General features: G+C 45.5%; 1 protein-coding gene across 7 annotated transcripts in view; it reads right to left on the bottom strand.

The window, feature by feature from the left end:
- Positions 1 to 25009, bottom strand: part of Flnb (filamin B) — a 133117-nt gene that overhangs the window by 21977 nt on the left and 86131 nt on the right. For 4 of the 7 annotated variants that reach the window (XM_074044037.1, XM_074044041.1, XM_074044042.1 and 1 more), the window contains exons 19-34: positions 23669 to 23786; positions 21198 to 21460; positions 19723 to 20320; positions 18837 to 19010; positions 17950 to 18112; positions 17161 to 17321; positions 13430 to 13597; positions 11442 to 11565; positions 10301 to 10457; positions 9622 to 9811; positions 7637 to 7884; positions 4853 to 4924; positions 4078 to 4180; positions 3233 to 3373; positions 1320 to 1448; positions 199 to 372 (exon numbers count right to left, since the gene is read on the bottom strand). In XM_074044037.1, the coding sequence (XP_073900138.1) occupies positions 199 to 372; positions 1320 to 1448; positions 3233 to 3373; positions 4078 to 4180; positions 4853 to 4924; positions 7637 to 7884; positions 9622 to 9811; positions 10301 to 10457; positions 11442 to 11565; positions 13430 to 13597; positions 17161 to 17321; positions 17950 to 18112; positions 18837 to 19010; positions 19723 to 20320; positions 21198 to 21460; positions 23669 to 23786 (2983 nt within the window). Of the gene's footprint in view, positions 1 to 198; positions 373 to 1319; positions 1449 to 3232; positions 3374 to 4077; positions 4181 to 4852; positions 4925 to 7636; positions 7885 to 9621; positions 9812 to 10300; positions 10458 to 11441; positions 11566 to 12347; positions 12441 to 13429; positions 13598 to 17160; positions 17322 to 17949; positions 18113 to 18836; positions 19011 to 19722; positions 20321 to 21197; positions 21461 to 23668; positions 23787 to 25009 lie in introns of all 7 variants that reach the window. The other 3 variants (XM_074044044.1, XM_074044038.1, XM_074044039.1) reach the window with 3 other exon arrangements.

The following is a 25009-nucleotide window of genomic DNA, read 5'->3' as shown; positions in this document are numbered from 1 at the left end:
CCTCTTTCTGAGAGCTTGCTCTCCAAATGGTAGCTCTGTTTCCCCTGAGTAGTCAGCTAAGAGATGAAGGTTAGCCAGGGACTCATCCCCTGGTTCCTCCTCAAAGAATCTCTGAAACCTAAACCTAAATAGGTGACAGACACCTAGCCTGCCACACCTCCCACAAGGATGCCCAGGGGCAAAGCAGGCACCCCCCACCTGTGATCTTGGCTGTGAAGGGGCTGCCAGGAATGTGCTTGTCATTGTACTTGACCAGAATGCTGTAGTTGCCTGGCAGCGTGGGTAGGTAGGTCACTGTACACGTCCCATCTTTGTTGTCAATGCAGCTGATTTCCGCTTTTGAGGGCCCCTCAATAGCCAGGTCTAGACCACCTGTGAATGGGAGCAGAGAGAGAAGGCAGGGATAATAACTCATCCAGGGAAACTCCTGACACCAAGGACAACAGACTGACATACTCCATGAGAGTCTCAGGCAAGGACTTATGTCAGAGCAAAGCCATCTACAAGGTGAAAAGCCCATGAGGAAGACACCCCACTGTCTGACTTATTCCCCTCAAAGTAATCCTAACGCTTGAGGATGCAGGTGGGACGAGGAGGAGATGAGCCTTCCATGCACATCACACATCCAGGAGGGACCAGACACAATTCTCACTGATGATCAGGCTGGACACCACCTCAGAAATCCCACTAGAACCACAAGTTTAGCTTGGTGTACTGGTTCATGCATGTAATCCCAGAACTTGGGAGGATAAAGCAGGAGGAATAGGAGCTTAAGGCCTGCCTGGGCTACACAGCAAGACTATGTCTCCAAAAAAAAAAACAACAACAGTATCACAGGTTTAGGAATCTCCATAAATGCAATGGACCCGAACCCAGCCAGAAGAAGCCACTAAGCCACTAAGTAGCTCATGTAAAGTCCTGTGCATCCCTGGGCAAAAAGAATGAAAATAAAAATATTTTCAGCCAGAGCATACTTAAATTGTCAGTAAAACACATAAAATGTGATTTCATTCAGCATACAAGACTTTAAAAATTTTTTCTAAACAGAAGACAGTGCAGCTCTACAGAAGACACAGATTTATATGACGAAAAAAGACAAATACCACCACAACAGCCTTTTTTTTTTGAGATGGGGTCTCACTGTGTTGCCCAGGCTGATCTTGAATTCCTGAGTTCAAGCGACTCTCTTGCCTCAGGCTCCCAAGTAGTTGGGACTACAGGTGCTCGCCACCATCATTACCCACAGTTTCAAATATGTTCACTATGTCTCCAAGCAAATAGAAGGTCACAAGTGCGCAAACACAAAAACCACACAGTACCTTCTCCCGCATCCTCGGTGACAATGGTGAAGGTGGCGGTTTTGTTGGCCACTCCATACACCAGGCCTGGACCGTATGCAGAAACGCTCCCACTGTTGGGGTAGTTCACATAGAACTGGAGAGGGCTCTCTGCATTTGCCAAGGACACAAACAAAATTGGGGACCATTAAGGGGTGAATGAATACCTCAGACCAGGGAGTATCATAACATTCACACATCAGCAGGCAGGTTTGTCACCTCCTGAGTAGAGGAAGAAGACAAAAGGAGATACTAGGGTGCTCACCCCAAGGGGTCTACTTCTTATCATTCCTTTACTTGGCACCTGAGAAGAATAGTCCCTGAGGCTGCTTCAGCCTGGAGGGAGGCCAAAGCAGAAGAAGTCATCTCAACTTGGCAAATAAGGAGATACTGTGCCATGTGGAAAAACAACACACTACTAGAGAGAACAACCACATGTCTTTTTGGAAGGCTGTTTATCTGTGCCATTCAGAATGTAAGGACTCCTGATCTAGGAAGTCTACCTCTAGAAATGGACACTGTGGTTCCCCTTAGTTCCCCCTGCACACATGCCCTCACTCCCAGGATAATATATTTTTGTTTAAATAAATATCACACACACATATGAACATAAGCCAAACTCAAAGAAGTTTTTTCATCATCTATCATGAAAGGCCAGTTTAAATTGCACTTAGAAACTGATGTGACAAAGGCTGATAACCAAATAGAAAAACAAACCAAGGATACAAACGTTCAGTTCACAGAAAAAGAATTAGGAATGGCACTTAAACGTATGGAAAGTTACTCTATTTCATTCACTGGAGAAATGTAAACAAAGCAACACTGAGGCACTGTGTTTCTCAACTGGGAGACTGGCAAAGATCCAAAAATGTGACCACAGGCACCACTGGCCAGGCTGTGGATGGAAGGCGCCCTCCTCCACTGCTGGGGTTTGTGGATCGAACAGCCCTCAGGGAAGGGCACTGTGGCAAGATCTATCAAACTCACAGATGCCTGCACATGGGACCAAATCCCACAGGTGCATCTTGAAGCATGAAATGATGGAGGTGAAAGGCAGTCTCACAGCAGGACTAGGGACAGCAAAAGGTGGGAAGGACTGAAATGCCTCAGTGGACAACTGGTTGAGTTTGCAATGGTTTATCCACCTGGAGGAAGGCTGTGAGGTGTGAAGACACTCTCTTATGCAGACCTGCACAGCTCTTCAGGACATCCTGTGAGATGTAGAGAGCAAGGACAGATGAGTATGTAGAGTACACTGCTACTTACATAAAAAGGGGCTGAGTTTAAAAATATGTATTTTCATTTGCATATAATCTAAAAACTACTCTAAAATTCAACATAAAAAATTACCAACAGTCAGGCTCAAAAAGAGAGCAGATGGTGGATATGGGTGTTAATGTTACCTACCTAAAATATTAAATTAAAAAATATTTAAAGTTACAAAAAGAAAAACAGAGCAAGACTAACACTGTGCTGGTTGATGGCCGTGAAACACGAGCTGCTCCTCCTTGACAAGCAAGGGCTATCTGTCCTCTCCTCTCACATCTTCTCCCTTCTGACCCCATCCCAAGCCCCACACCCCACAGGGCTCTGCAGGCCAGGCTGGAAAGTCCCTTGGTATGCCTCACATTTTTCTCCCAGCTTGACCTTTGGCCACACTCAGCATAGTGACAAAGACAAACAACCAGAGACCCAAAGGCCTGCACTGTGACCCAGGATGCCGAGCTATGTTATCTTTTTGGGAAACTGCTAGATAAGCCAGGGTCCCAGGCTATTTGGTCCCACAGGGATGCCAATGCTGCATTTCCAAGCCTTCCCAGAGCACTTCCTGCACAAAGGCTGACCAGACCTGGTTGCTCAGGCCCCCAAAGTAGGAGGCTGCTGAGCGGACGTACCAGGGATATGACTGCCCATGTACTTGATATGCATCTCATGAAGTCCGACCTCAGTGGGGGCATATCTGACGGTGACCGTGCCATCTTTGTTGTCAACAATCTCAGGTGTAGCTGTCTTCCCAGAAGGCATGTGGACCTCTCCTGTGGAGCACAGGCATACAGGGCAATGAGCCCACCAGCAGTTTTCCCCAAGAAGCTGAGTACAGGGCATGGATGTCCTCACAACTAAGGTTTTCAGACCCAAGAACACTCATGTTGCCTAATATCCAAGTCCCACAGTGGGAAAATAGAGACTTACTTGCTTTTTATGGTTCCCTTTGGCTTCCACAAAATGCAGCAGGCAACTCATAAGTAAAGAGTTTCTACAACTGGCAAATTAGAAGCTCAAACAGGACTTGAGAAGACCACGGAACCAGCAGGATAAGTAGAACATCAACTCAAAGAGAAGCAGGCATTAAAGAGAGGCTGAGGAGAGAAAGTAAGCCTTGTACAACAGGCCTCAAGGTCAGATTGTATTTGGAATAGTGGGTGAGGAAGAGAAGACAGGAAGAAAGGGCAAACAGGAACCAGCAGTCAAGAAGCATCTAAGCACAGAACTTAACCTAGGCGGAATCTCGGGCTCTCTCAGGAGCCTGTGCAAGCTATAAACAAACCCCTCTTCACAGGAACACGCCCTGCGATCTCAGGGGTTCATGGACTGACCCCCTAAAGCAAGAAGCAAGGGTACAGGGATAAGGAGCCAGGTCCGGGTGACGGGGGAGCCACCCCCCAGCACTGTTCTGAGTTACTAATGCGAGCGAGCGAGCGAGCAAGAGAGTGAGTGAGGGGCTTTCACCAGGGCTTACCCGTGATTTCTCCTTTCCTGACTGCAAAGGGAATGACCAAGTCGAAAGGTTTAAACCCCAGGCCGTTCATGTCACTCACTGGGACATAGGCCTCTTCAGTCACCTAGAAACAGGAAGCAGTGATCACTGGGGAAAGCAGACAACAGCATGGGCCGATGAAGCTAGAGGGACAAAGCTCCTGGGAATTCTGCAAGCCAGTGAAGCCGGTATTTGGGGATGTGGCTTCCTGTGCAGCATGGGCTTTGGCTAACTGGCCTTGGGCCCTGAGCAAAAGCTGAAGGAATGCTAGAAATCACTCAGCAGCCAGCTTGTAAAATTCCCAGCAGTGGGAAAGTGATAGACAGCAATATCTTAGTCCCAAGGGGTTCCACCTGGAAAGGTTTAGTTACTTGTGGCCTGGAAAAGAAGGTGCATTTTAAGTGGCACAGAGTAGCAGCGGGTGGCTTTGCCCCTGGACAGAAACCAAATGTGCAAGAGGCAGCTCAGGGTCAGCAGGAGGACTGCAGACAGCTGTCCATCTTGCTCTTTAAACATGGACAAACTGCACTGAGCGTGATCACAGACATGACGGCTGGCGATTCATGGCACGTGGATGGTGACACGAAGGTGGATCTTACAGAAAAAGCAGGATTGTGGTGATGGGCTAATCAGTGGGGGACACACCAATGGCCAGGACACCCAGAGGGCTTAAGCAATCCCCACAAGCAGGCGGCAGCTTTTCTGAAATGAAGGCTGAGTAAACACAGAAACACAAAAGGGAAAAACAAAGGTGTACCCAGGGCCTGAATCCAGGGGGACATGCATTTACCGGTGCCTCCTCCACAGCCGTGACTTCCCCATCCGTGGCCTGGTTGGTGGCAAATGGTGATTAGTTGGGAATCACATTGCTGGGATATTGCTACTCAATAGAGTGTAAACCTGAGAGCTGTAACCCCCTCTGTCTCACACACTCTCTCTCACACACACACACACACACACACACACACACACACACACACACACACACACACACAGCTCATCCTCATGGGAGGGTATATTCTTACTACCCTTCTGGATGGAAAGCTGGTGTCCCATCTTCAAATGTCAAACACACATGTCCTTTCAACACCTGATTCCATTTCTAGCAAGCAGGCCTATGGTGGCAGGAGACTGCATAGGTAAGCAATGTGTACAGGAGTTTTATTGGAGCTGTGTGTGCCGTGAAAGACTGAAGCAACATGGTGTGTACCGATAAGAGGTCTAACAAACCATGGTAGGACTGTATGGAGGAATGCTGGACAGCCATTCGGAAGAGAAGGTGAAGTCTGATGAATTCATATGGAAGGCTATCTGTGGCATACTGAGGGAAAGAAGCAAGGGGGAAAGTCACATGTATGGTCTGAGCCCATGTACAAGGCCAAGGAGTCTGTTGTGTAAGCGGAGAAAAGCTGACATCAATCATCTCTGCAGCATGGAATCAGGAAAGAGGTATCTTTACTTAATAAATGTCTTCAGTGGTTAATGTTTTAAAGTTCTAATAAATTCACTTAAAAAAAAATCAAACTAGCTGGGAGCATGGTTCAAATGGTAGAGCATTTGCCTGGCATGAGAAAGGCCCTGGATTCAATCATTTCAATCATCAGTACCCTGTCAAAAAAACAATAAAAACAAAACAAAACAAACAACTTAAACTCCATGCTTCTGATCCAATTGAGCCAATAGGGTCACCCTATCTCCTCGACCATAACAAAGAATGAGAAGTGGGATGCTTCCTCTACAGAGGCCTATGTGCACAGCTTAGCCCTTTTGTGTGCTGTGGTATCTGCAAAGGGCTTCAATGACAGCACACTTTGTAAACTGCTCCATTTGGAAAGCCTGAATCTCCACTTCTAGGGCCTGTTCTGACAGTGGCTAATGCAAGGCCACACTGGCCAGCAGGAAGATCTTTCAAGGGCTGGGCTATGGAATTGGATCCAGGATTTCTCAATGGCAGCAGGTGGTTAAGCTGCTTGTCTGTAACTTCATGGGCCACATGGGTGTGTGTCATACTTAACTGAACTAGCCTGCAGTCTCCTTAAGACATCTGCTATCCATGCAGCTATCCTTGCATGTCCTTTTGGCCTCAAACTTATAAGGGGAGACTGAGAATCTACCCAGAGAAGCCAATGAAAAGAGAGTCCATCTTTGTAGGTAAGGCTGGAAAAAGCAAGTCCTGAACCAAATACCAGGGGTGATTGTCCCCTTCTGTCACTCACAGTGGTGAGGGCGAGGTGAGTGTCCATGAGTTACCCTTGCTCTGTGTGTACTCAGGGCCTAGTGGATGTTTATTACTAATGAGTTTGGAAGCCCCACTTCAGGGCCCAGTTGCCAAAATGGTCCCCAGTATTTTCACTCTAATTTTCTCCCTCAGCTCTGCCCAGCACATGGGGTCACTTACTCCCAACCCAATGAAGCAGCAGGGCCATAACCTCTACCCAGTGTTTGATCTTCCATCCTCCCCAGTTCTAGCCAACAAGAGGAAATCTACTATGGGCTAAAAACAGATCCTTAAAACCACAACAAGGACCCTTCTTTGTAAATATGGGCATAAACTTTCTCATTGTGCTGCTTTCTCCCCTGAAGGAAAAAAAAAAAAAAACACTCCCAAATGGATAACATCCAAAGTTGACAAGTGTTTACATACTTGAGATACAAAAGAGCCTCCAGACCTCTGGCATGATATTTATAGATAAACAAATGTCAAAGGAAAGGAAAAAAGCTACAACAGATTATAGACTGGAAAAAAGTCCTTGGGCTTCTGTTTGGAATGGAACCTTTGTGCCCTTGTCCATCACTACACAATGTAAAATAATTAGAAGGTGTTTTGTAGGCTTTGGGTGGGGCTAGACCAGCAGGGACCTAGTAACCTGTGGTCAAGGGTGGCAGCCCCTCTGCATCAAAGGACATGGAACAGAAGCCGCACAGCACCTGGTGTCTGTCTAGACCAGGCACGCCTCATTTGTACAGGGCCAACAGGGCTTGGTTCTGAGGGTTACATGAGGTAATTCTCGTCTAGTTCCGCTCCCGCCCCCCCACTAGAAGAACTTTAATAATCAAAGCAAGATCTAAAAGCCACCCAAAACTGAAAATTAAAGACTGGTTATTTCACTAGCCCAGACATTCATGTGCTGGTTCCCTTCTATTCCAGATCTTCCTAGCTGTGTAAAGTGTGAGGTATCAGAGTGAAGTCTGCAGGTGGGAGAGCCTTGAGAGCCCTCTCCTCCAACCATGGGGATGGGAGGATGGGGGAAGAACAAGTAGAACAAAACTGTGTCATTTTCCTTACTTAAAAGTGTAAAGAAAAAGTAAACTGGGTGTACGCAGGACATTGCCTAAGTCCCTTGATATGACATATCCCTTAGTAGCTGAAGAGATTCTCCCAAAACCCTTAGTGCCAAAGGGTCTCTGTGTTTCTATGGATTACACATGGCCCTATAAGGCCATGACTGTATGGAAGGATGTCCTAGTCAAAGTTAAAAAACTGGTTACTGGGTCTGTATTTGCTAATAACAGCAAGCTCTGCAGAAGGAATTTAGCTTACCATGACTGTGAAGGGGCTGTTGGGAATATCGACACCACCAAAGCGCACATAGATCACATAGGTGCCAGGCTTGGCAGCTGTGTAGAAAATGTCATAGGTGCCATCCTCATTTTCAATGACATCCGCTTCAGCCTCAGTACCATCTGGGGTCAGAATCGTGCAGGTCACCTTCCCCTTCCCAGCAGTCTTGGCATCTACCACAAAGCCCACTTCCTCTCCAGTTTTCACAGTGGGGGCAATGCCAGGACCTGCAGAAAAGTTCAGGAAGAGAATGGAAGCATTGGCTACAGACATTTGCAGTGAGAACAGATCACATGCATGTGTACTAGCTGTGCCTGCAAATGTTAGACCTGCCAGACAGAGGGACCACCCCCTCAAAGACCACTGGGGTAAGGTGCTGCTCAAGGGAGTTAGCCATCAAGTTCTTAATAAGCAAGAGCATCTGAAAGCTTTGGGTGCTCCATGGCTCTAGCTGAAGGTCAGTCGTGATTGCCCACATTCATCAGGATAGGATGAAGGTTAACTTTCCTCAGCAAACATACTGGGCATTTTCTTCAGGGCTGGGTCCATGGATCAGAGACAGGTCCATGGATCAGGACTAAGTACATGCAAAGGGCAGCAAGCAGATGCCCTCCTCTCAAATGTTCATAGTCTAGCAGGGCAGATGGAGGTAAGCCAGCTCCAAGACTGCTGTGGGCGGAAACCTGAGAAGGGACTGAGTCACAGGAAAATCAATCGATCCATCTTCTAGGGAGTGTCCTGCTGCCCATCTATTTAAAGGCTCTAAGAATTTATATCCCAGGTTGACAGAGGCTTCCTTTAAAGAGGAAAAAATGGCTTGACTCTGAAAAATGTAACCTCTCCTCAAGCAACAAATAGTCTTTCCCAGTCTCTCTCTCTCTGACTTGGGGCACCCCCATACACAGACAGGATTGATACAAAATTGTGAGGTACAGAAAAGGGTGTAGGAAAAGCACATTGGCCAAAATGAGTAAACTGTGTAGGTGCACCAGGGAAACAGGGAGTTTCTGAGAACACTGTTCATACAGTGAGGGGAACAAGAAAAGACAGCAGCCAGTAGAGGAAGACCTTGAATGACAGGCCACCACCAGACCAGGAGAGAATTTTCTCAGGACATAGCCTGAGCTGGGAGAGGAAACAGAAGGCTGGAAAGCAAGAGGGAGACCTTAGCCCTCAGGTTGGCAAAGGCGATCCAGCTGTCAGGGGTCACTGCATAAACCAGAGAAGATGGCCTGGCCAACTATTACAAAATTTCTCACTTTTTTGCCATGGGTGAGACAAAAACATACAAGCTGAGCAATTCATAGCCAGGCACTGAAAGCCAGAAGATTTTTCTCCATCAGGATGAGATGAAACAGAACACAGCCAGGGTGGACCCATGTTTAGTTTCCTCATTTCAAGAGAAGCAAATCTGTTTCATTTCAGAGATGAAGATTCCTATTTTGAAATCTGCTTGAGCAATACCACCAAGCTGCAGGAACAGTTCTTAGAAACTGAAAGGCTGGTGACAGTCAGATAGTTGTGCCTAACTGAAGGAAAGTTGAGGCTTGAATGTTTCTGAATTCCTGAAAGGAAAACCCAAATGAATGAGTTCCTCTAATGTTGATCTGAAATGCAAATGAATCCTGAAAAAGTGAACTTAGCTGCTTCAGGGGACTCAATATCAGTGTTGAGACCTCAACAAATGTGCCCCACTTCAAAAGTGACAGAATAGCTACCACATACCTGATACCATGCTCAGAATTCTCATCTAATCTTCGCAATAATCCTCTGTCTCAGGAAGAGCTTCTTGAATCTGAATGTCCCTCCAAAAAGATCCTCAATCTAAGTATTTATGACTGAAACTCAGAGAGACTGAGGAACTTGCCTGGATCACACAACTGTTAAGTGACACAGAGGACCTATATCCTGGTGTTCTGACTCCAAAGCCCACATTCCTGAATTTGGTGCCACCCTGCACTCACCTGTGGCAAGGCACTTGCTGGCATCACCCGTCTGCATGGCCCGGATTCGGTAAGGAGAAAATGGGATGTTGTCCCCCCCATAGGTGACACCAATCATATAGCGTCCAGTCTTGTCAGGGATGTAGGTGACAGCATACGTGCCATCTTTATTATCATGGACAACAGCTCTTTTGGGTTTTCCCTCTTGGTCCTGTGCATCACAAAGAAGCGCTATTTAGGATGTTGTCAAAATGTAAAAATCGTCCATCAAAAACCTTAAAAACCTTCTGTTCATTAATTAGCACCTGCAGTGGGAGGAGAGAATGATGACTTAATATAATCTTGTTTCGATAGGGAGAGGAGAGGGTTGCAGATCACACCACGATGGTCTGTCAAGTGAAATATAAAGGGGTAAGGAGCAGAAGCTCAGCTCACATGCTGCCACATGCACTCTTCCTTTTTCCTTTACTAAGAGGACTTTCATTCTTAGCTAGGCACACAGTTCCCAGGATGTAAGGGTCTATGTTCTAGCATCCTTGTGTCAGGTGACTTTTCTTACATAGACACTGACTCTGTAAAAATCTAACAAATGTATGCAACCAAGTCAGAAGTTGGTTTTTAAAATCCTTGTTCTTTTCCCTGACCAGAAAATCAGGTCTTACAAATAAAGTTTGGCTCTAGAAAATAACTCAAGAGTTACCGTTATCTGGACAGCAAGCAGGCCTTCCCCAGCATCTCTGGCATCAATTGCAAACTCCACAGGCAGGCTGGCAGGTACCCCATAGGAACTGAGGCCAGGGCCACTGGCAGTCACCTTGCTGGCATCATATGTGGGAAGAACCTTGACCTTAAAGGGACTTGAGGGACACACACACATACACAGGTCAGTAATGATACAGATCAACCCAACTCCACCTGACCTTTTTTTACACAGAAAGACCGGGGCTGAAAGGAGGATTTCTACACTAGACAAGACAGCAAGTTTAATCAAAGGGCCATAAATCCAGTAGAAATTTAGAGCCATGAGGTAGAGACCATCATAGGACAGACCAGCCAGAAGTTTCCCTGAGTTCATTCCATGGGAAACAAATAGTTTGGGGAAGACAGTTTCCAAATTACTTCAGGAAACAGAGTTAAATACATTAAACCCATTTGTTGCCATGCTAAGACAATGGAAACCAAAATGGAAAGAATACTAGAACTTCAGTTTTAATGTTTTATAATATCTCATTCTATATCTATATTTATTCTTACTTTATGTTTTATATGATGTGTATGGTAGATAATGTACTAGTAGGATAATATACAAATGTAATTTATAAATGACATATCTCTACACCTGGAGATACATGCATGAATGTCCATATAAAATGTGCATACTGGGGGTATAGGTAAAACTTTTCTTAAGAGATAAGATTAAAAAACAAAAAAATCCTCAATGAACCTTTGAGGCTGCGTTAGAAGTGAAGAGTTTATGCAACATAAAGTTTCTACCCAACACCTTCTGAGAATGCTATGGTCAACTGAACTCTCAAGTCAAGTGGTGAACACCTTTGTCTTAATCACAAAACTATTCACAGGTCACCAAAAGGAAGTCTTTAAAAACTAGTGTAGTTCTGTTTCTCCATAGAGCTCCAACCTCTTAACCTCAGGTCCCCTTAAATTAAAGATGAATGAAATGGGGAAAACAAAGCAGGAACCTAAGTACCAGGCCTAGTAAATGATAATGTGTGTGGAACACACAGGTTCTGGGCAATATTGACTGCGTGGATGCTTGCCGTTCCTGCAGGTGGGTGGGCTTGAGGCTGGTTCTACCCATTCCTCGAGGGTGAGGCACTCACCTTCGAGGGATCTCTTCATCATCATATTTAACAGAGACCATGTAAGGGCCCTCCTGGGACGGGGTGTAGGTCACTGTGTGCGTGCCATCCCCACTGTCCACCACATTGACCGGCTCCACTAGGCCTGAGGACAGAGATGAGAAGTCTCAATGGCTACCTGGCATCCTTTTCACTCCATTCCAGGCTGATTTTGAAACAGGATCACATCCATCCTTGACAGCTATTGGTTTCCACTGACGAGTAACATAAAGGCAAGCAGGCCATAATCATAGGCCTAAGAAATCACAGAATCCACAATTCATGGTTACAGAAATGACCCCAAGAGACACCTTTAGCTTTTTGTTGGCTAATGTGCACTTGGTCTGCCCTACAGTATAATTAAGGAGACTGCCATGTTTGCTGCTGGAGGGCATATGGTAAAGATGCTGGTGCAGACAGGCTAGAACCTTTCAAGCTGGTTAGTCGTGCTTAGGATGTGGCAATTTTACTCTACAGTCAAGAAAGTGCAAAAGAATCTAGAACCCTGAACAGCAAAAAATTAGCCCATGAGCTGGCCAGTCAAGACTGTGGCCACCTTTGAGCAAAGACCACCATGTTGTCAACATGCTGGAGTATAGGTATAGGGCAGATAAGGGTGTCAGTCTTATAGCGTGAAGGGGTCCCTCAATGGATGCCAGCAGGAAATGCTTAGGGATTATGGTGAAATATAATCAGGGCATGCACTGGGTTGATGGGTTGATAAGATTCCAGATTCCAGGTGGAAGTCAAGAATGGGTCAGCGGCTGGGTAGGTTAATCAAAGCATGGCATGCTCGTTAAGCAGAGACAAACTGATTTGAGAGGTGAGGCCAGCAAAAGACATTCAGGTTACATAATTTAAAGCAGCAGCCAATAGGAAAATGCAAACCTGTCTCCATAAAGTCACCCTTCGGGTCACCTTTAAAGAACTCTGAAATGGCTTTCAAGGGGCTGTGCCATGACTGGGAATCCATCTCATCAGCTAAAATTAAAAAGCTGTTACTTATGAGTCCTCCAGAACAGAGGCCAATATCTAAGTAAAGCTTCTATACACACACACACACACACACACACACACACCCTCAAAGCTCAGAAACTTCATAGAATCCAATTCCAGCCCCATGACCTCATTTCCCTCAAACCACTTCTGCCTTCTGCCCTGAGTTTCAAAGGGCCTAACCTCCTGGTGAACCCCATTAAAGAGAAGGTTCCTCTTTAAAGGAGGAAGCCCCTATGTGGCCACTTTTGGAAGCCAAAAACACAACACGGGACAAAAAGTCCAGATTTCTTAAGAAATTAGACACCCGGTCTCCTATGGGAAGAAAGGTACATCTTAAATGCTGGAAGAAATGTGGCCCCTGACCAAAGCAGGTAAGTCTCAACACACTTCAGGGGCTTTGTCCCTAATGATCTGCCAGCCATACCAAACCTAAATTCCAGGCTACCAACAAAATCTACTTCCCAGAGACCCTTTTGCTCCAGGAGTTGGGACAATGACAAGGCCACATCTCTGACATTCCCACGATTCCAGTAGGTTCCACATGAGCACTGAGGCATAACAGAGAGTTATTACTTTCAAACTCCACCACCAGCCCACATCCAGACCCCTCCTCCTCCCCCCCAAACCTCACAAATGCTGAACTAGGTAATGAAGCAGTCACACCGACATTACCTACGAAAGCCACACACTACTTGTTCAACTAGTTACTTAAAAAGGTGAAATGTTAAAAGGAAATTTAAGGCCATGTTATTAAAAGGGAGAACAAAACAGACTTCTGGAGAGATAACAGGCCTGCCTACTTTTAAGCAGGACTGTCTACTGGTTAGCTAGAATATGGAGCAATAAAGTAATTTAAGAAATTTAATTTTAGGTTCATGACCAAACTCAAAAGCAAAGTAACCCACTCTGGGTCACTGTTGTCCCTGTCCAGAGCAGGTGAATATCAGTAGGGAGGCAGGGTGCATACTCACCTCGTGGGCCCAGGACCCTTACTTCCAGTGGAGCCAGGCCAGCCTTGCTAGTATCCACCGTGAAGGACTGTGGGATACATGCTCGGACGCCAGAGCCCAGCCCAGGGCCAGCAATTTTGACCTTGCTGGGGTCCACAACATCCTTCACAGGAACCCTGAAGGGACTGCCTGGAAAAGATTTCATGGGATTCTGAGAACACAGCAATTGGAGACCCACCCTCTGCACACCTAGAATTTCACGGTTGCTCCAACTGGACCTCAATTGTGTAGGCCTCAGGCAACTCATCCTGCTCTGTGTGGGTACCTGTATGCCCACTCATTGTTTCAACTGCTGCCACAGAGCACCTACTACATTTGTGCTGGGTGCTGAGCCCACAGTGCCGAAGAAGGACGATGAGGTCATGTCACTTTGATATCCTATGTAACATATGTGGGAAGTGGTACAACATGGAGCACTTAGGAGGTCATGAACCCCAGGTGCAGGAGACCCAAGAAAGCTTTCCAATAATATCCAGACTAAGACACTAGAGGGAGCAGATGGAGAGGTGCATCAAGCAGAGGCCTAGAGGTGAGGGAGAATCTGGCTGGTGGGAGAATTGACAGAGGAAGCTGAGTGGTAGGAGTATAGAGAGAAGACCAAAGAGGGTCAAGCAGGCCTTGAAGCCTGTCTCTAATCTCCTTTCCTACAAATGGCCTCCAAATGCCCCCTGGACTCCTCTCCTCTAACACAGCTGCTATCTTCCAATCGCAGAGGGCCTCCATTGTTGTCTAATGAAGCCTTAGCTTTCTCTCAGAGGGCAAGCTGTGGTCCTGATGCATGCCTGACCCCTGGAGACCCTGAGGACTCTGACTCTTTGAGAGTGTCAATTATAAAAATCAATAAAAAATGGAAAATAAAGGGAAATTGAGACTTGTGGGAGAAACATGAGACAGAACAGGGTTGGACCAGGAACCCTAATGGGACTCCATTAGAACAGAGAAACAGGAAGTCCCAGTATACCTAGCACCCTGCCTTAGGCTGCCAAGTCCATTGCCAAAGGGTTCCATGTGCCCCTTGCCATGTGCAGGAGGAATCCTGTGTTTCTTGTGATGTTTGCTACTTGCTAAACATCTGCCATGGAAGCCAAAGTCTCTCTGTTATGCATCCCAGAAAGCTTATCCTTTGTGGAATTAAAAGTGTTAACAGACACACACTAAGAACTGAGACCTTGGTTTCCTAACAACATCTGGGTTTCTACGACATTCGGTTTTTCAGCTAAGTGAAATAAATGGCTGACCCTGGCAAAGACAAGCACAGCCCTCCATGCTGGTTGGGGTTTAGAAAACAAAAGAGAGATTTATTTTACACAGTGAAAGTTGAAAATTTCACTATCTTCACATGTCGACCACAGACTACCTTTGAGGTCAAACTCTAAGTCAGAGCTTCCGTTGGAATCTGTTTGAACTAAGCACAAAAGCAGTCACAAAGCAACATGCAAAGGTAAAAGACAAACAGATCCAAGATGGCAGACACCAAGGATTATCTGCCATTCTTCTCCTGTTCTTTGCCCCAGGCAGACATCACCAATCGATCATGGCAGTCCTTCTTCTTAATATGTTCTGAATCTGAATCAATCCAGTGCTCCATGCTTAGGAAACCAATAAGCTATTATGGGTAAGACAGGATAGTTGGTTTAAAATAATCCCAGTAGAAATTTGTATCAGGCCAGGAAAAACTGGGTTCTGATTTAACCACCAAGAATTCTCAGGAAAACAAATTAGAAGCTAGCAGGTCATGGAATGTTTCAATACCTCACAAGTTACCTTAGTTAGTAGCCTGACACTAAGAACACCAACACCTTACTAGGTATCTCTGCCTGGGACAGTTCTAGGTCTCAGAAGAAACTGGCATTCAGGTCTGTGAGGCAAGAGTCTGAAATACACACCCTGGTCTACATCTGATGGAAAACCCCAAATAGCTCTTCTGCTGTTATATTCAAAAGTGGTCGTTTGCTGAGCACTTGCTGGTCAGCCACCAGGGCCCAAACTCTCACCCTTTCTGCAGGGAAATTCCCAAACTCATGGTACCCAGCACTTTCCCAAGAATCAAAACAACTGTCACCAACATAACCACATCATCTCCACTGCTGCCTGCCTGGTGGAAGCCACTGTGTCATCTCTTCTGGGGACAGCATTCTGCCCATTCTCAGCATTCAACTCTCTCATCCCAAGCAGTGTGGTGTGGCAAAACTGCAAAAGGGACTCACAGTTCTACTGTAACACCTATCTCCATTTTCCTCCTACAAGTTTTAGCCACATAAACAGTAGCCACGTAAGCACTGCAGGGCTAGGAGCTTTCTATTTCTTGCCCATGGCTGAAATTCTCTAGACTAGTAACAAGAGTAACTTTAAAACTCTACACTGAAGAAGCTATAAACACATGTTTGAGAAGAAACCAGTCACTCTGAATGACTTAAGGCTAATATGTACATCTGAGTAGAATTCGTCAATGCTTTTGACCAATGTGTGAAAGACAGAGTGACTGTGAGTGTATGTGCACATTTACACTTGGTAAAGAGGAAAGAGGGGACAGAATCAGGAAAGTGCATGGTCACTGGACACTCCAGCTTCCTAGGAGATTTTCCAGAAACCCAGCAGGGGATCCTCAGTCCACTGCTCAGTATTCCCCTTGCTTATTGGGGGAGAATTACATGAGCCCAAGGCTCTTCCTGCTCCTGGGGTCCTGACGTGGAGCTCTGCCCTCTTCTCACCACCCCCGAAACAGGGCAGGAGCTGGTATAAAAACAACCTTTGGAGTCCTTGGACTTGTGTTCAACTACAGAACACATATTCCTACCCTCTTAGACATGTGGTGGGGGTGGGGAGGCAAGGGTGATGATAACTCCATCAAGCAAACAGAACCAGAACCTATGGAGATCTCTCTCCCTGGAACAAAAGTGGAGGTCATCACTACTTAAGTCACATATTTCTTTATGGTGTCACTCTCTTTAGCACTGGTTCTCAGTCAAGGGTTATTTTGTTCCCAAAGATGTAGGGCAATATCCAGAGACATTTTGTTAGTGACAAAGGACATCTAATACGTAAAGGTCAAGGCTGCTGACAAATACTCCACAAGGCACAGAACATCCCTCAATAACAAAGAATTATCCTGCCCAAAATGTGACAAAACCAAGGCTAAAAAAAAAAAAAAAAATCTCATTTTACAATAAATGTGTACATCATTAAATAGAAAAGATATTAATAAATGAGAATTGAATTAGTATGTCTTTGATAGCTACCAGGACTGTCAATGAAAGAAAAGATAAAAAGACCCATAAATAAGGTGAATAAGAAACAAGCACAAATTAAAGTAAATATTTTCAATTTTGTTAAAAAAAAAAAAAAAAAAAAAACCCAGCTTTTGGCTGGTAGAATGACTCAAGTGGCAGAGTGCCTACCTAGCAAGCATGAGGCCCTGAGTTCACACCCCAGTACTGCCCCCCTCCAAAAAAAGGTTTCCCTTAAATCAAGAACTAGGTCCTTTGATATATAAACTATTATTTCCAGTCAAAACTCTAAGCCAATGCTTTCTGCTGGGAGATAGAATGTTCCTGGAAATGTAGCCCTCAGGAAAATTCTCTTTGCAGCTACTACAAATATCAGAATATTTTTCCTATGCCAGAGAGATAAGCAAAATCAAACCTGTTTTCATGCAACAGGTTTTTTGGACCACTGCCTGAGGAATAGCTTACCAGGGATGTGGGCACCTCCATATGTGATATTAACGTCGTAATCCCCTGGAGCAAAGGGGATGTACTCAGCACTGCAGCTTCCATCTTTGTTGTCTCTGCAGTTTATCTTTGACTCTGATGGTCCCTCAACAGTAATGCCAAGCCCGCCAATTCCTGCCCCTCTGGAATGGGTGGGAAAAAAAGTGAAATGTGTGCAGTCCATGCTTAAGTCTAATTTCAGCAATTCACTTAAATCCCTTTACAAACCATCCCAATAAGCCAACCTGACTCAACTAATGTCATAACACATCTCACACAGTGAATTTCTCAATAAACACAGCTTTCCAATGTTTATCCTTCCTTTGTTTTTCTTATCTAATTGCACTGGCTAGGATTGCAAATACAATGCAGGTATGTGCCCTATGGTCCTAAGAATGTGCTCTACCACTGAGCTGTAGTCACACCCCCTTTGTGGTCAATTGTAACAGGAATATTTCTAACATTTCGCTTATAATGGAGGTTGGCTATTCTGTATTATCAAGTAAGAGTTTCCATCTAGTCCTAGTTTGCACCACAGTTTTATGACTATTATCAGTACTTTTTGGTACGTTTTTAGATGTTCTGGGTCTCTCTCTGTAACATAAGTCTTTATAGAAGAAACTATCTCATACATCACAAAAATATACCTTACCAAAGTTGGAACGCCATGACACATATGTAGGGTATAGTTATAAAATTTTTTTAAAGCAGTCAGATTACCTGGGGCTACTCCTTTCAGAGAATGTATACACTGGACCCAGGGCTGCCTACCTGGTAACCACTGTGAAAACGTTGGGTTTATTGGTAAAGGCCTCTTTCAGCCCAGGACCTTGCGCCTGGACCCGAGAGGGTTGGCAGCCTTCGGTTACAGCAACTTTGAAGGGACTATTTGGGATGGGCACATCATCATATGTCACCTCCACTATGTGGAGACCTATTGAAAACAAGAAATAGAAACACTTATTTGTGCATAAGTCACCTACTTGTGAGAAATGACACTCTATTTCTGGGTTTTATCTAGCATTCAAATCTGTGTGTTATACTATGTTATTTAAAAAGAGCAGATTATAAAAATGGCAAGGTTGGTATACTCTCATTTAAAAAAAAATACAGTTATTTATGCTTTGGGTTTACTTGGCAGTCACATAACCCACACATACCACCCCAAATATACAAAGTCTGCACTCAGATCAGTCATCCTAAGCATACTACACTGAACTGGAAAAACACCAGCCATTAACCAAAAGACCATGGGAAACCCAGAGAACAGAAAAGATATGCATCCATAAAATTGAAAATATCTGTGCCAGAATATCTTTAGGATCATATATTCAGGTAATGGGGATATAAGATGCTTTATTTTTTTTTCTTTATGCTTTTCTGATTGTTATTTTCTATTTTTTTACAATCCCTAATATTCAGAAAAGCAATTAACATGCGACAAAAATTACTTACACAAACTGTGCAGTGCAATATGCCATGATATTACCCTGTAACCTGGACTGCTGGAGAGGAAGGTCTCACATGTCCATGTTACTTTGCCCTTCCTCTGCTGAGGCAGGCCAAGCACATGGGTCAGGGGTCAGCACCAGTCACTGGGAGGAAATGGTTAAGCACAGCTCAGAACAAGGGTCACATCCAAGGAAAGGATAACGCACCTTTCTCAAAGGGAGTGTACTCCACCTGGTAGGTCCCATCAGCATTGTCTGTGACAAAGCACTCAGTGGAGGCCCCGGAGGGGTTGTCAATGTGGGCCTTAATGTGGTCACCCCCAACCTGGGTCAGTGGTCTTGAGTCCACTGTGAAGTCGGTGGTGGCTTCCCGAAACACATCTGCAGAACAACCACACAAAGAAGAACAACATCGCATGGTGAACTGAGGAGCAAACCCAGAACCAAGGATCTTGGTACTTGAGAACACATTAAGTTCAATTTCAGTGTCAGCAGAACTGTTTCTCTGACTGTCAAATGTAGACATCTTTTCCCCAAAAGAAGCTCCTTCTAAGGTAGTCTTGGCCAAGTGACAGCACATAGGTGAGGATCTAGGCCGAGCTAAAAGTGTGTCTCTCACCTTCCTGTATGGAAGACCTGGACCCAATGCCATGACCTTGGAGGAGTCAAAGGGCAATTCAAAAGTCAGCTTTAAGGGGAATCCAAGCATGTGCCACAGACCAGGTCTTCGGCACATGTGGAGTCATTCAGCACATTTTAAACTTCATTCCAACTACATGCCAACAATTCTACATGTTGAGTTACTACACCAAAACCAAGTTCTCTGGCTTTACTGCAGAACTGGAAAACCTGCTATCAATACTAATGCTGAGTCCCATTCTCCACGGAGAAACAGAAAACAGGGGCCAGTAACACAGCCTCTGGAAATGCCAGGTGCTCCCCTTCGCCTCAGTCACCCCCAACCACTTCCTGAGGCAGAGATCAAAGGTCTTACACCTTGCCTGGCCCCTGTAGGGGTTGAGTTTGCAGAACCTGCTCTGCCAGTCTCTGATGGCCCTTAAGTCCTAGCCCACCTCTTATTTTAGAAACTCACCTTTTCCTTCTATTCCTGGCCCAAAGACTTTGACCCTACTGGTGTCCACAGCAGGCTCCACTTTGACCCGGGCAGGAAAGTGTGGCACAAGCTCACCACCATACTTCATGGTCAGTGTGTACATGCCGGCTGTCAGTGGTACATAGGTCACTGCATAGGTGCCATCTTTGTTGTTCTGAATACTGACTTCAGCTTTTGCTCCTGAGTCTGAGACAGCTTCTAGGCCCAGGGTCCCGGGCCCTGCTTCTGAACAGTCAACTCTAAGGAGTCCAGCTTCACCCACTTTCCTGGGCTCAAGACCTGGTCCTGAGGCCACAACCTTAGAGGGGTCAAATGGCATTTCAATGTCAGCTTTGAAGGGAGACCCGGGTATGTGGACTTCTTCAAAGAGAATGTTAACGAAGTACTCCCCAGGTTTTGTGGGAAGGTAAGAGACGGAGCAGGTCCCATCACCATTGTCAGAGCATTCAATTTTGGCTTCACATGGACCTTCCACGGTTAGGCCCAAGCCTCCAGTTCCAGCTCCTTTGGTATCAATGGTGAACTCAGCAGGCTTGCCTACAAGACCACCTGCAAGGCCAGGACCATGGGCCTTCACCTGTTCGAACAAAGAATAAAAGTGGAATTCTATCTGGAGATGATATTGCTGCCCAGTCAGCCTGGGTTTCACACCACAACTATAACCAGCCCTGAAGCACACCTGAGTTAAGAAGCCCCTCTCCCTGGGGCCCAATGTGTCACTGAGTTAGAACTACAGTGCAGGAAATGCTACACACAACTGAGAACCCAATCAACTTCAAGGCACAGGCAGCATGTGTGGCCCTGGATGGTAAGCAGGAGGCCAGATGGCAGCCCCTCCTCTACTCTCCTGGCTCTTCTGAACCACAGGGCTGGACCTGACACCTAATATCCTGCCCAACAAACACACATGAGTTTCCGGGGGTGAGGGCTCACAGAAGGGGGTTCATGGACCTCACAATAGCTCGGGCTACTACACTTTAAACAAATTATGTGTAATAAAAAAAAGAAAACAAAAACTATTTTTTAAAAGAAGGGAGGATTCAACAATTCAGATAGTTCTATAGGTTTATGCCATTCGGACCACTGGAAATACCCCAAAACCCTTGAGTCAAGAATACCAATAAGAAATGATAATGAGGATAATATACTTTTGTATTATATTTTTACAGCTTCCATAGGGCAAGCTGAGTCTGTGTCACATTCAGGGCCTCCTCCCATCCCTATCTGCTGGCCAATTATTGAAGGAAAAGGACTGGGGCAGGGAGTCCCTCACTAGTCTCACAAACACAGAGGGAGAGGGAGCAGCTGCCCAGGGACCCTTCATACTGAATTGCACTTGAGAACTGACTTTCATCACAAAATGACTTTCCAAAGGTCTTTTCCAGGCAGGACTGGAGGATGAGATGTCACATTTTAACAGTGGGGCAAGTTCTGGAATAAAAACCAAAGCTGACCTTGGTGGGATCTGGTGGCAGTGTGGCCTCCACGGTGTAGGGGCTCCCAGGCACGGGATGTCCATCGTAGGTCACATCTACAGCATACAGTCCCTCCTCCCGAGGGATGAACTTAGCCATACTGCTCTCCCAGCCTGCCACAGGCGTCACTAGGCATGGCACAACCTTCCGAGATGGACTCAGGATTGTTACATCCAGCTTGCCCTGGCCTCCTGCCCCCTTGGTGTCAACAGCAAACTCCTGATCCTTCCCAACCTCGACCCCTAGGAAAGGAAAACAAGCCAAAGTGATAAGCTACCCCTTTCCAGCAGCAAGAACAATCGTGGGCAAACCACTGGACATGAGGCTTCATCATGGCATTTCAACAACTGGCTTAAGAACAGTGATCATTAACAGTGATGATAGCTATTATCATTTGCTAAACGTATTTCATATGCCAGGCACGAATACAGCACATCATCTCCTTTGATTTTCACCATAACCCTATAGGATACTTATTATTAACAACTGGGAAAACTGAGGGTCAGGGTGGCCAAGTAACTTGTCCAAGATAACATATCCAACAGGCCACAAAGCTTGGACTCAAACCTAAATTTATCAAACTCCACAATCTGCTTTGAGAGATTATAGCCAGGTAAGTTAAAATCAAGCACTGGCCTCTTCTTTACTTACTTTTGGTGATAACTTTTATATGGAAACACTCCCACAAGTCAATGTTTTATTTACTAACTCTTGGCAAGAAATGCAATCTTATACTCAACCCTCCCTCCAAGAAGGCAAAAGTGACAAGAGCTGGCAAAGGCAGAGAACTGCTGTCCTGAGAACTGCCCCTGTGATGGCTTTGAAAGGCCTCTACAAAGCAAGACCATAGGAAACTCAACTGTTATTTTGACAAAAACAGGGAAAAGATTTCAACCAAACAAAAGCACTACAAACACCCATACACACACATCTACCCCGCCCCCCACCAGCCCCACCACAACCCAGGCAAATTTTGACTCTGGGGCAGTATGGGGCCTGCCAAGATGACATAACCGACCACAACCAAGGAGGTCTGAGACCTCCAAGTCCCAAAGGGAAAGAGACTTTTCCTAACTGGCATCGTGCTTTTCCTGTTCTGGAGTGAAAACTCTCACTGTCTAGAGGAAGGGACTGGCAAACAAACGCATATAAGGGACAGTCAGTGTGCATATGCTTAGAGTGGGTTGCCCCAGCCACAAAAGCCAACACACTGAGCTCTTACTTTGGGGTCTCTACAACTGGGAGTTGCAATTTGTCACGGTGGCACGGCTGAGACCCTGAAAAACCTTCATAGAGGGACACAGGAGGCCTGCCCCAGGCATAGCATTCCCCCTGCTGGGTCGGTGGCCCACAACCAGGTGAATGTGCACCACTGAGGCACCCAGTCAGGGATTACAGGGCAGTTAAGGAGATAGATGAGATGCACTGCTGACTATGAAAGATAGGTAGGGCAGGATAACTTTGATGCAAAAAAACATTTCCAAATGTTTCCTCCTTGCACATCTATGTGTGGATGTACTGGAAAGGAAACATTGAACCGATGACTTTGGTCAACCCTAGGAAGAGGAAGAAGTGATGGGTAAAAATAAAATTCACTTACTATAACATTTTCCTAGATGAAAAAAATGAATTTGTAAGGGCTGATGGAGTGGCTCAAGTGGTAAAGCACTTACCACTTACTGCCTAGTAAGTGTGAAGCCCTGAGTTCAAACCCCAGTACAGCCAAAAAGAGAAAAAGAAAGGATTTATATATTACTTGTATAAAAAAATTACTTAATGGAAGGAAATTTGAAGCTGAGTGTAAGTACATCAGTGTTCCTGTCATACTACCCTCTTAACTTTTGTATGTTTGAAATTTTTTATAATAATAAAATAAAATAATAACTCAAGGCCTAAGGATGCAGTGGTAAGCCCTCTGCCTAGCATGATCAAAGTTCTGAGTTCCAACCCTGCATGCAAAAAAAAAAAAAGAACAGAAAAAATTTCTAAATTAACACAAAATTAGAAAGTTTTAACATGACTTATAATAGTAAGGGCCCTAACAAGCTAAAGGAGTATAAAGACAGGGACACTGTGGCTATGATTTCTGAGTGCCAAGGAGCTGATTTTTAAGGTTGGCTATCAACCTTACTGTGATTCAGGTGCCAAGAAGAAACTCATATGAAAGCAACATTCCCCAGCTCCTCTCTTAACAACTTCCCATGGTGACATCAACAGTTACAGAGGGCTGACTGGGTGCCAGACCCTGAATGATTAGCTCATTTCATTTTCACAACACTCCCATGAGGGTAAGTGTTCTCCACCACCCATCCATGCTGTGCAAATGAGAACACTCATGGAGAGCTGTTTCACAACATGGTCCACTTTCAAACCCAAGTCTGCAAAGCCTCTTAAGAAAGCATGGCAGCCAAGTTTGCTAACCAACCCATCTCCCCTCCCCCGACACTTACTGTTTTCCAACCCATTGATTTTGATCTTGTTCAGGTCCAGTGGAGCAGCAACACCCACAGTGAAAGGGCTTTTAGGGATGGAATCGCCACCATAAGTCACTAGGACCTGCATGTTGCCCTGGAAGGAGAGAAAAAATAGTCACATCTGGGTACCAAAACACTTACCTGGCATGCACACTTACCTTCCAGATCCTTCAGGCCTCCAAGAGAACAGTAGGCTTGACTAATGGACTTAGAAAGTATCTGAGCCACATTTCTTTAAGCTTTTGAATGCTTGGCAAGAACAGAGAAATCTGATCAAGTAAGAGCAGCTACTGACGACAGGGACAGCTTAATAAGCATTTACTATATACCAGCACTGCATCACGAGCTTTTATGCATTTCCTTGATTTAGTCTGAAAACACTGCTCAGGGGTAGTTCCTTCTGTCATCCTCATTATTCCCAAAGAGGAAACTATGGCTGAGTGAGGTAAAGGAACTTGGTCCCATCACACATCTGGTTAAGTGTGTGTGCTGGGCCTCAAACCCATGGCACCCCAAATTGTATCATAGATACTCTGCCATCCACCTTGCAACCCTACACACAGCCAACCCAGCTATGGGTACAGCTGGGGGGCCTGGGGCCTCTAAACAATCAGAACCAGTTTTTCCACATCTTTGCAATCAGTTCCAGGCCACCAGGCTGCAAAGGGATTAGCAGTGGTTCACCTGGAGCTGTTCTGAGACCAGCACACAGAATCTAACTGCTCTTTCTTGTGAAGGAAAGAAAAGCTGTAAGAGTGAAGGCATATTGTGGTGCAGGACTGGCAGGGTCCCTTGCTGACAGCTCTGGTGGCCGTGGAGTTGCAGTGTGGCTGTGTATGCCACTGTTTCGCTCCTCCCACAGGTCCTAGGTCAGCACACTGTTGACTTCCTATAAGGAAAGTGAAGTCCCCCACCTCCTTGCCAAGACTCTGTGAAAGCCTGAATACTAGTAGATCAAGGTGTCCACACACACACACACACACACACACACACACACACACCCCACCTCCTCAACCATCTAGGCATAAGTTTAAGGAACACTGGAGGGAAGACAGAGTGTTAGAGGGAAAGAGAGCGTGAGAGGGAGAGACAATTCCCCTGAGACTTCAGCACACTCACTGGCACACAGGTCAGATGAAAGCTGTCACTGACCGAGCGCTAAAAGAGTATAGCTTTTGGCCTATGTCTACCTTCTCACATTCCTTTTGTAATAAAGAAGGGGAAAGAGCCAAGAAAAGAAAAAAATGGTTTCTGGAGGTATCACAATATCCGACTTCAAACCATACTACAGAGCCATAGCAATAAAAACAGCATGGC

This window comes from Castor canadensis, chromosome 10, assembly GCF_047511655.1.
Source record: "Castor canadensis chromosome 10, mCasCan1.hap1v2, whole genome shotgun sequence".
NCBI classification, from domain to species: Eukaryota; Metazoa; Chordata; class Mammalia; order Rodentia; family Castoridae; genus Castor; species Castor canadensis.
This window is presented reverse-complemented; position numbering and strand designations above follow the sequence as displayed.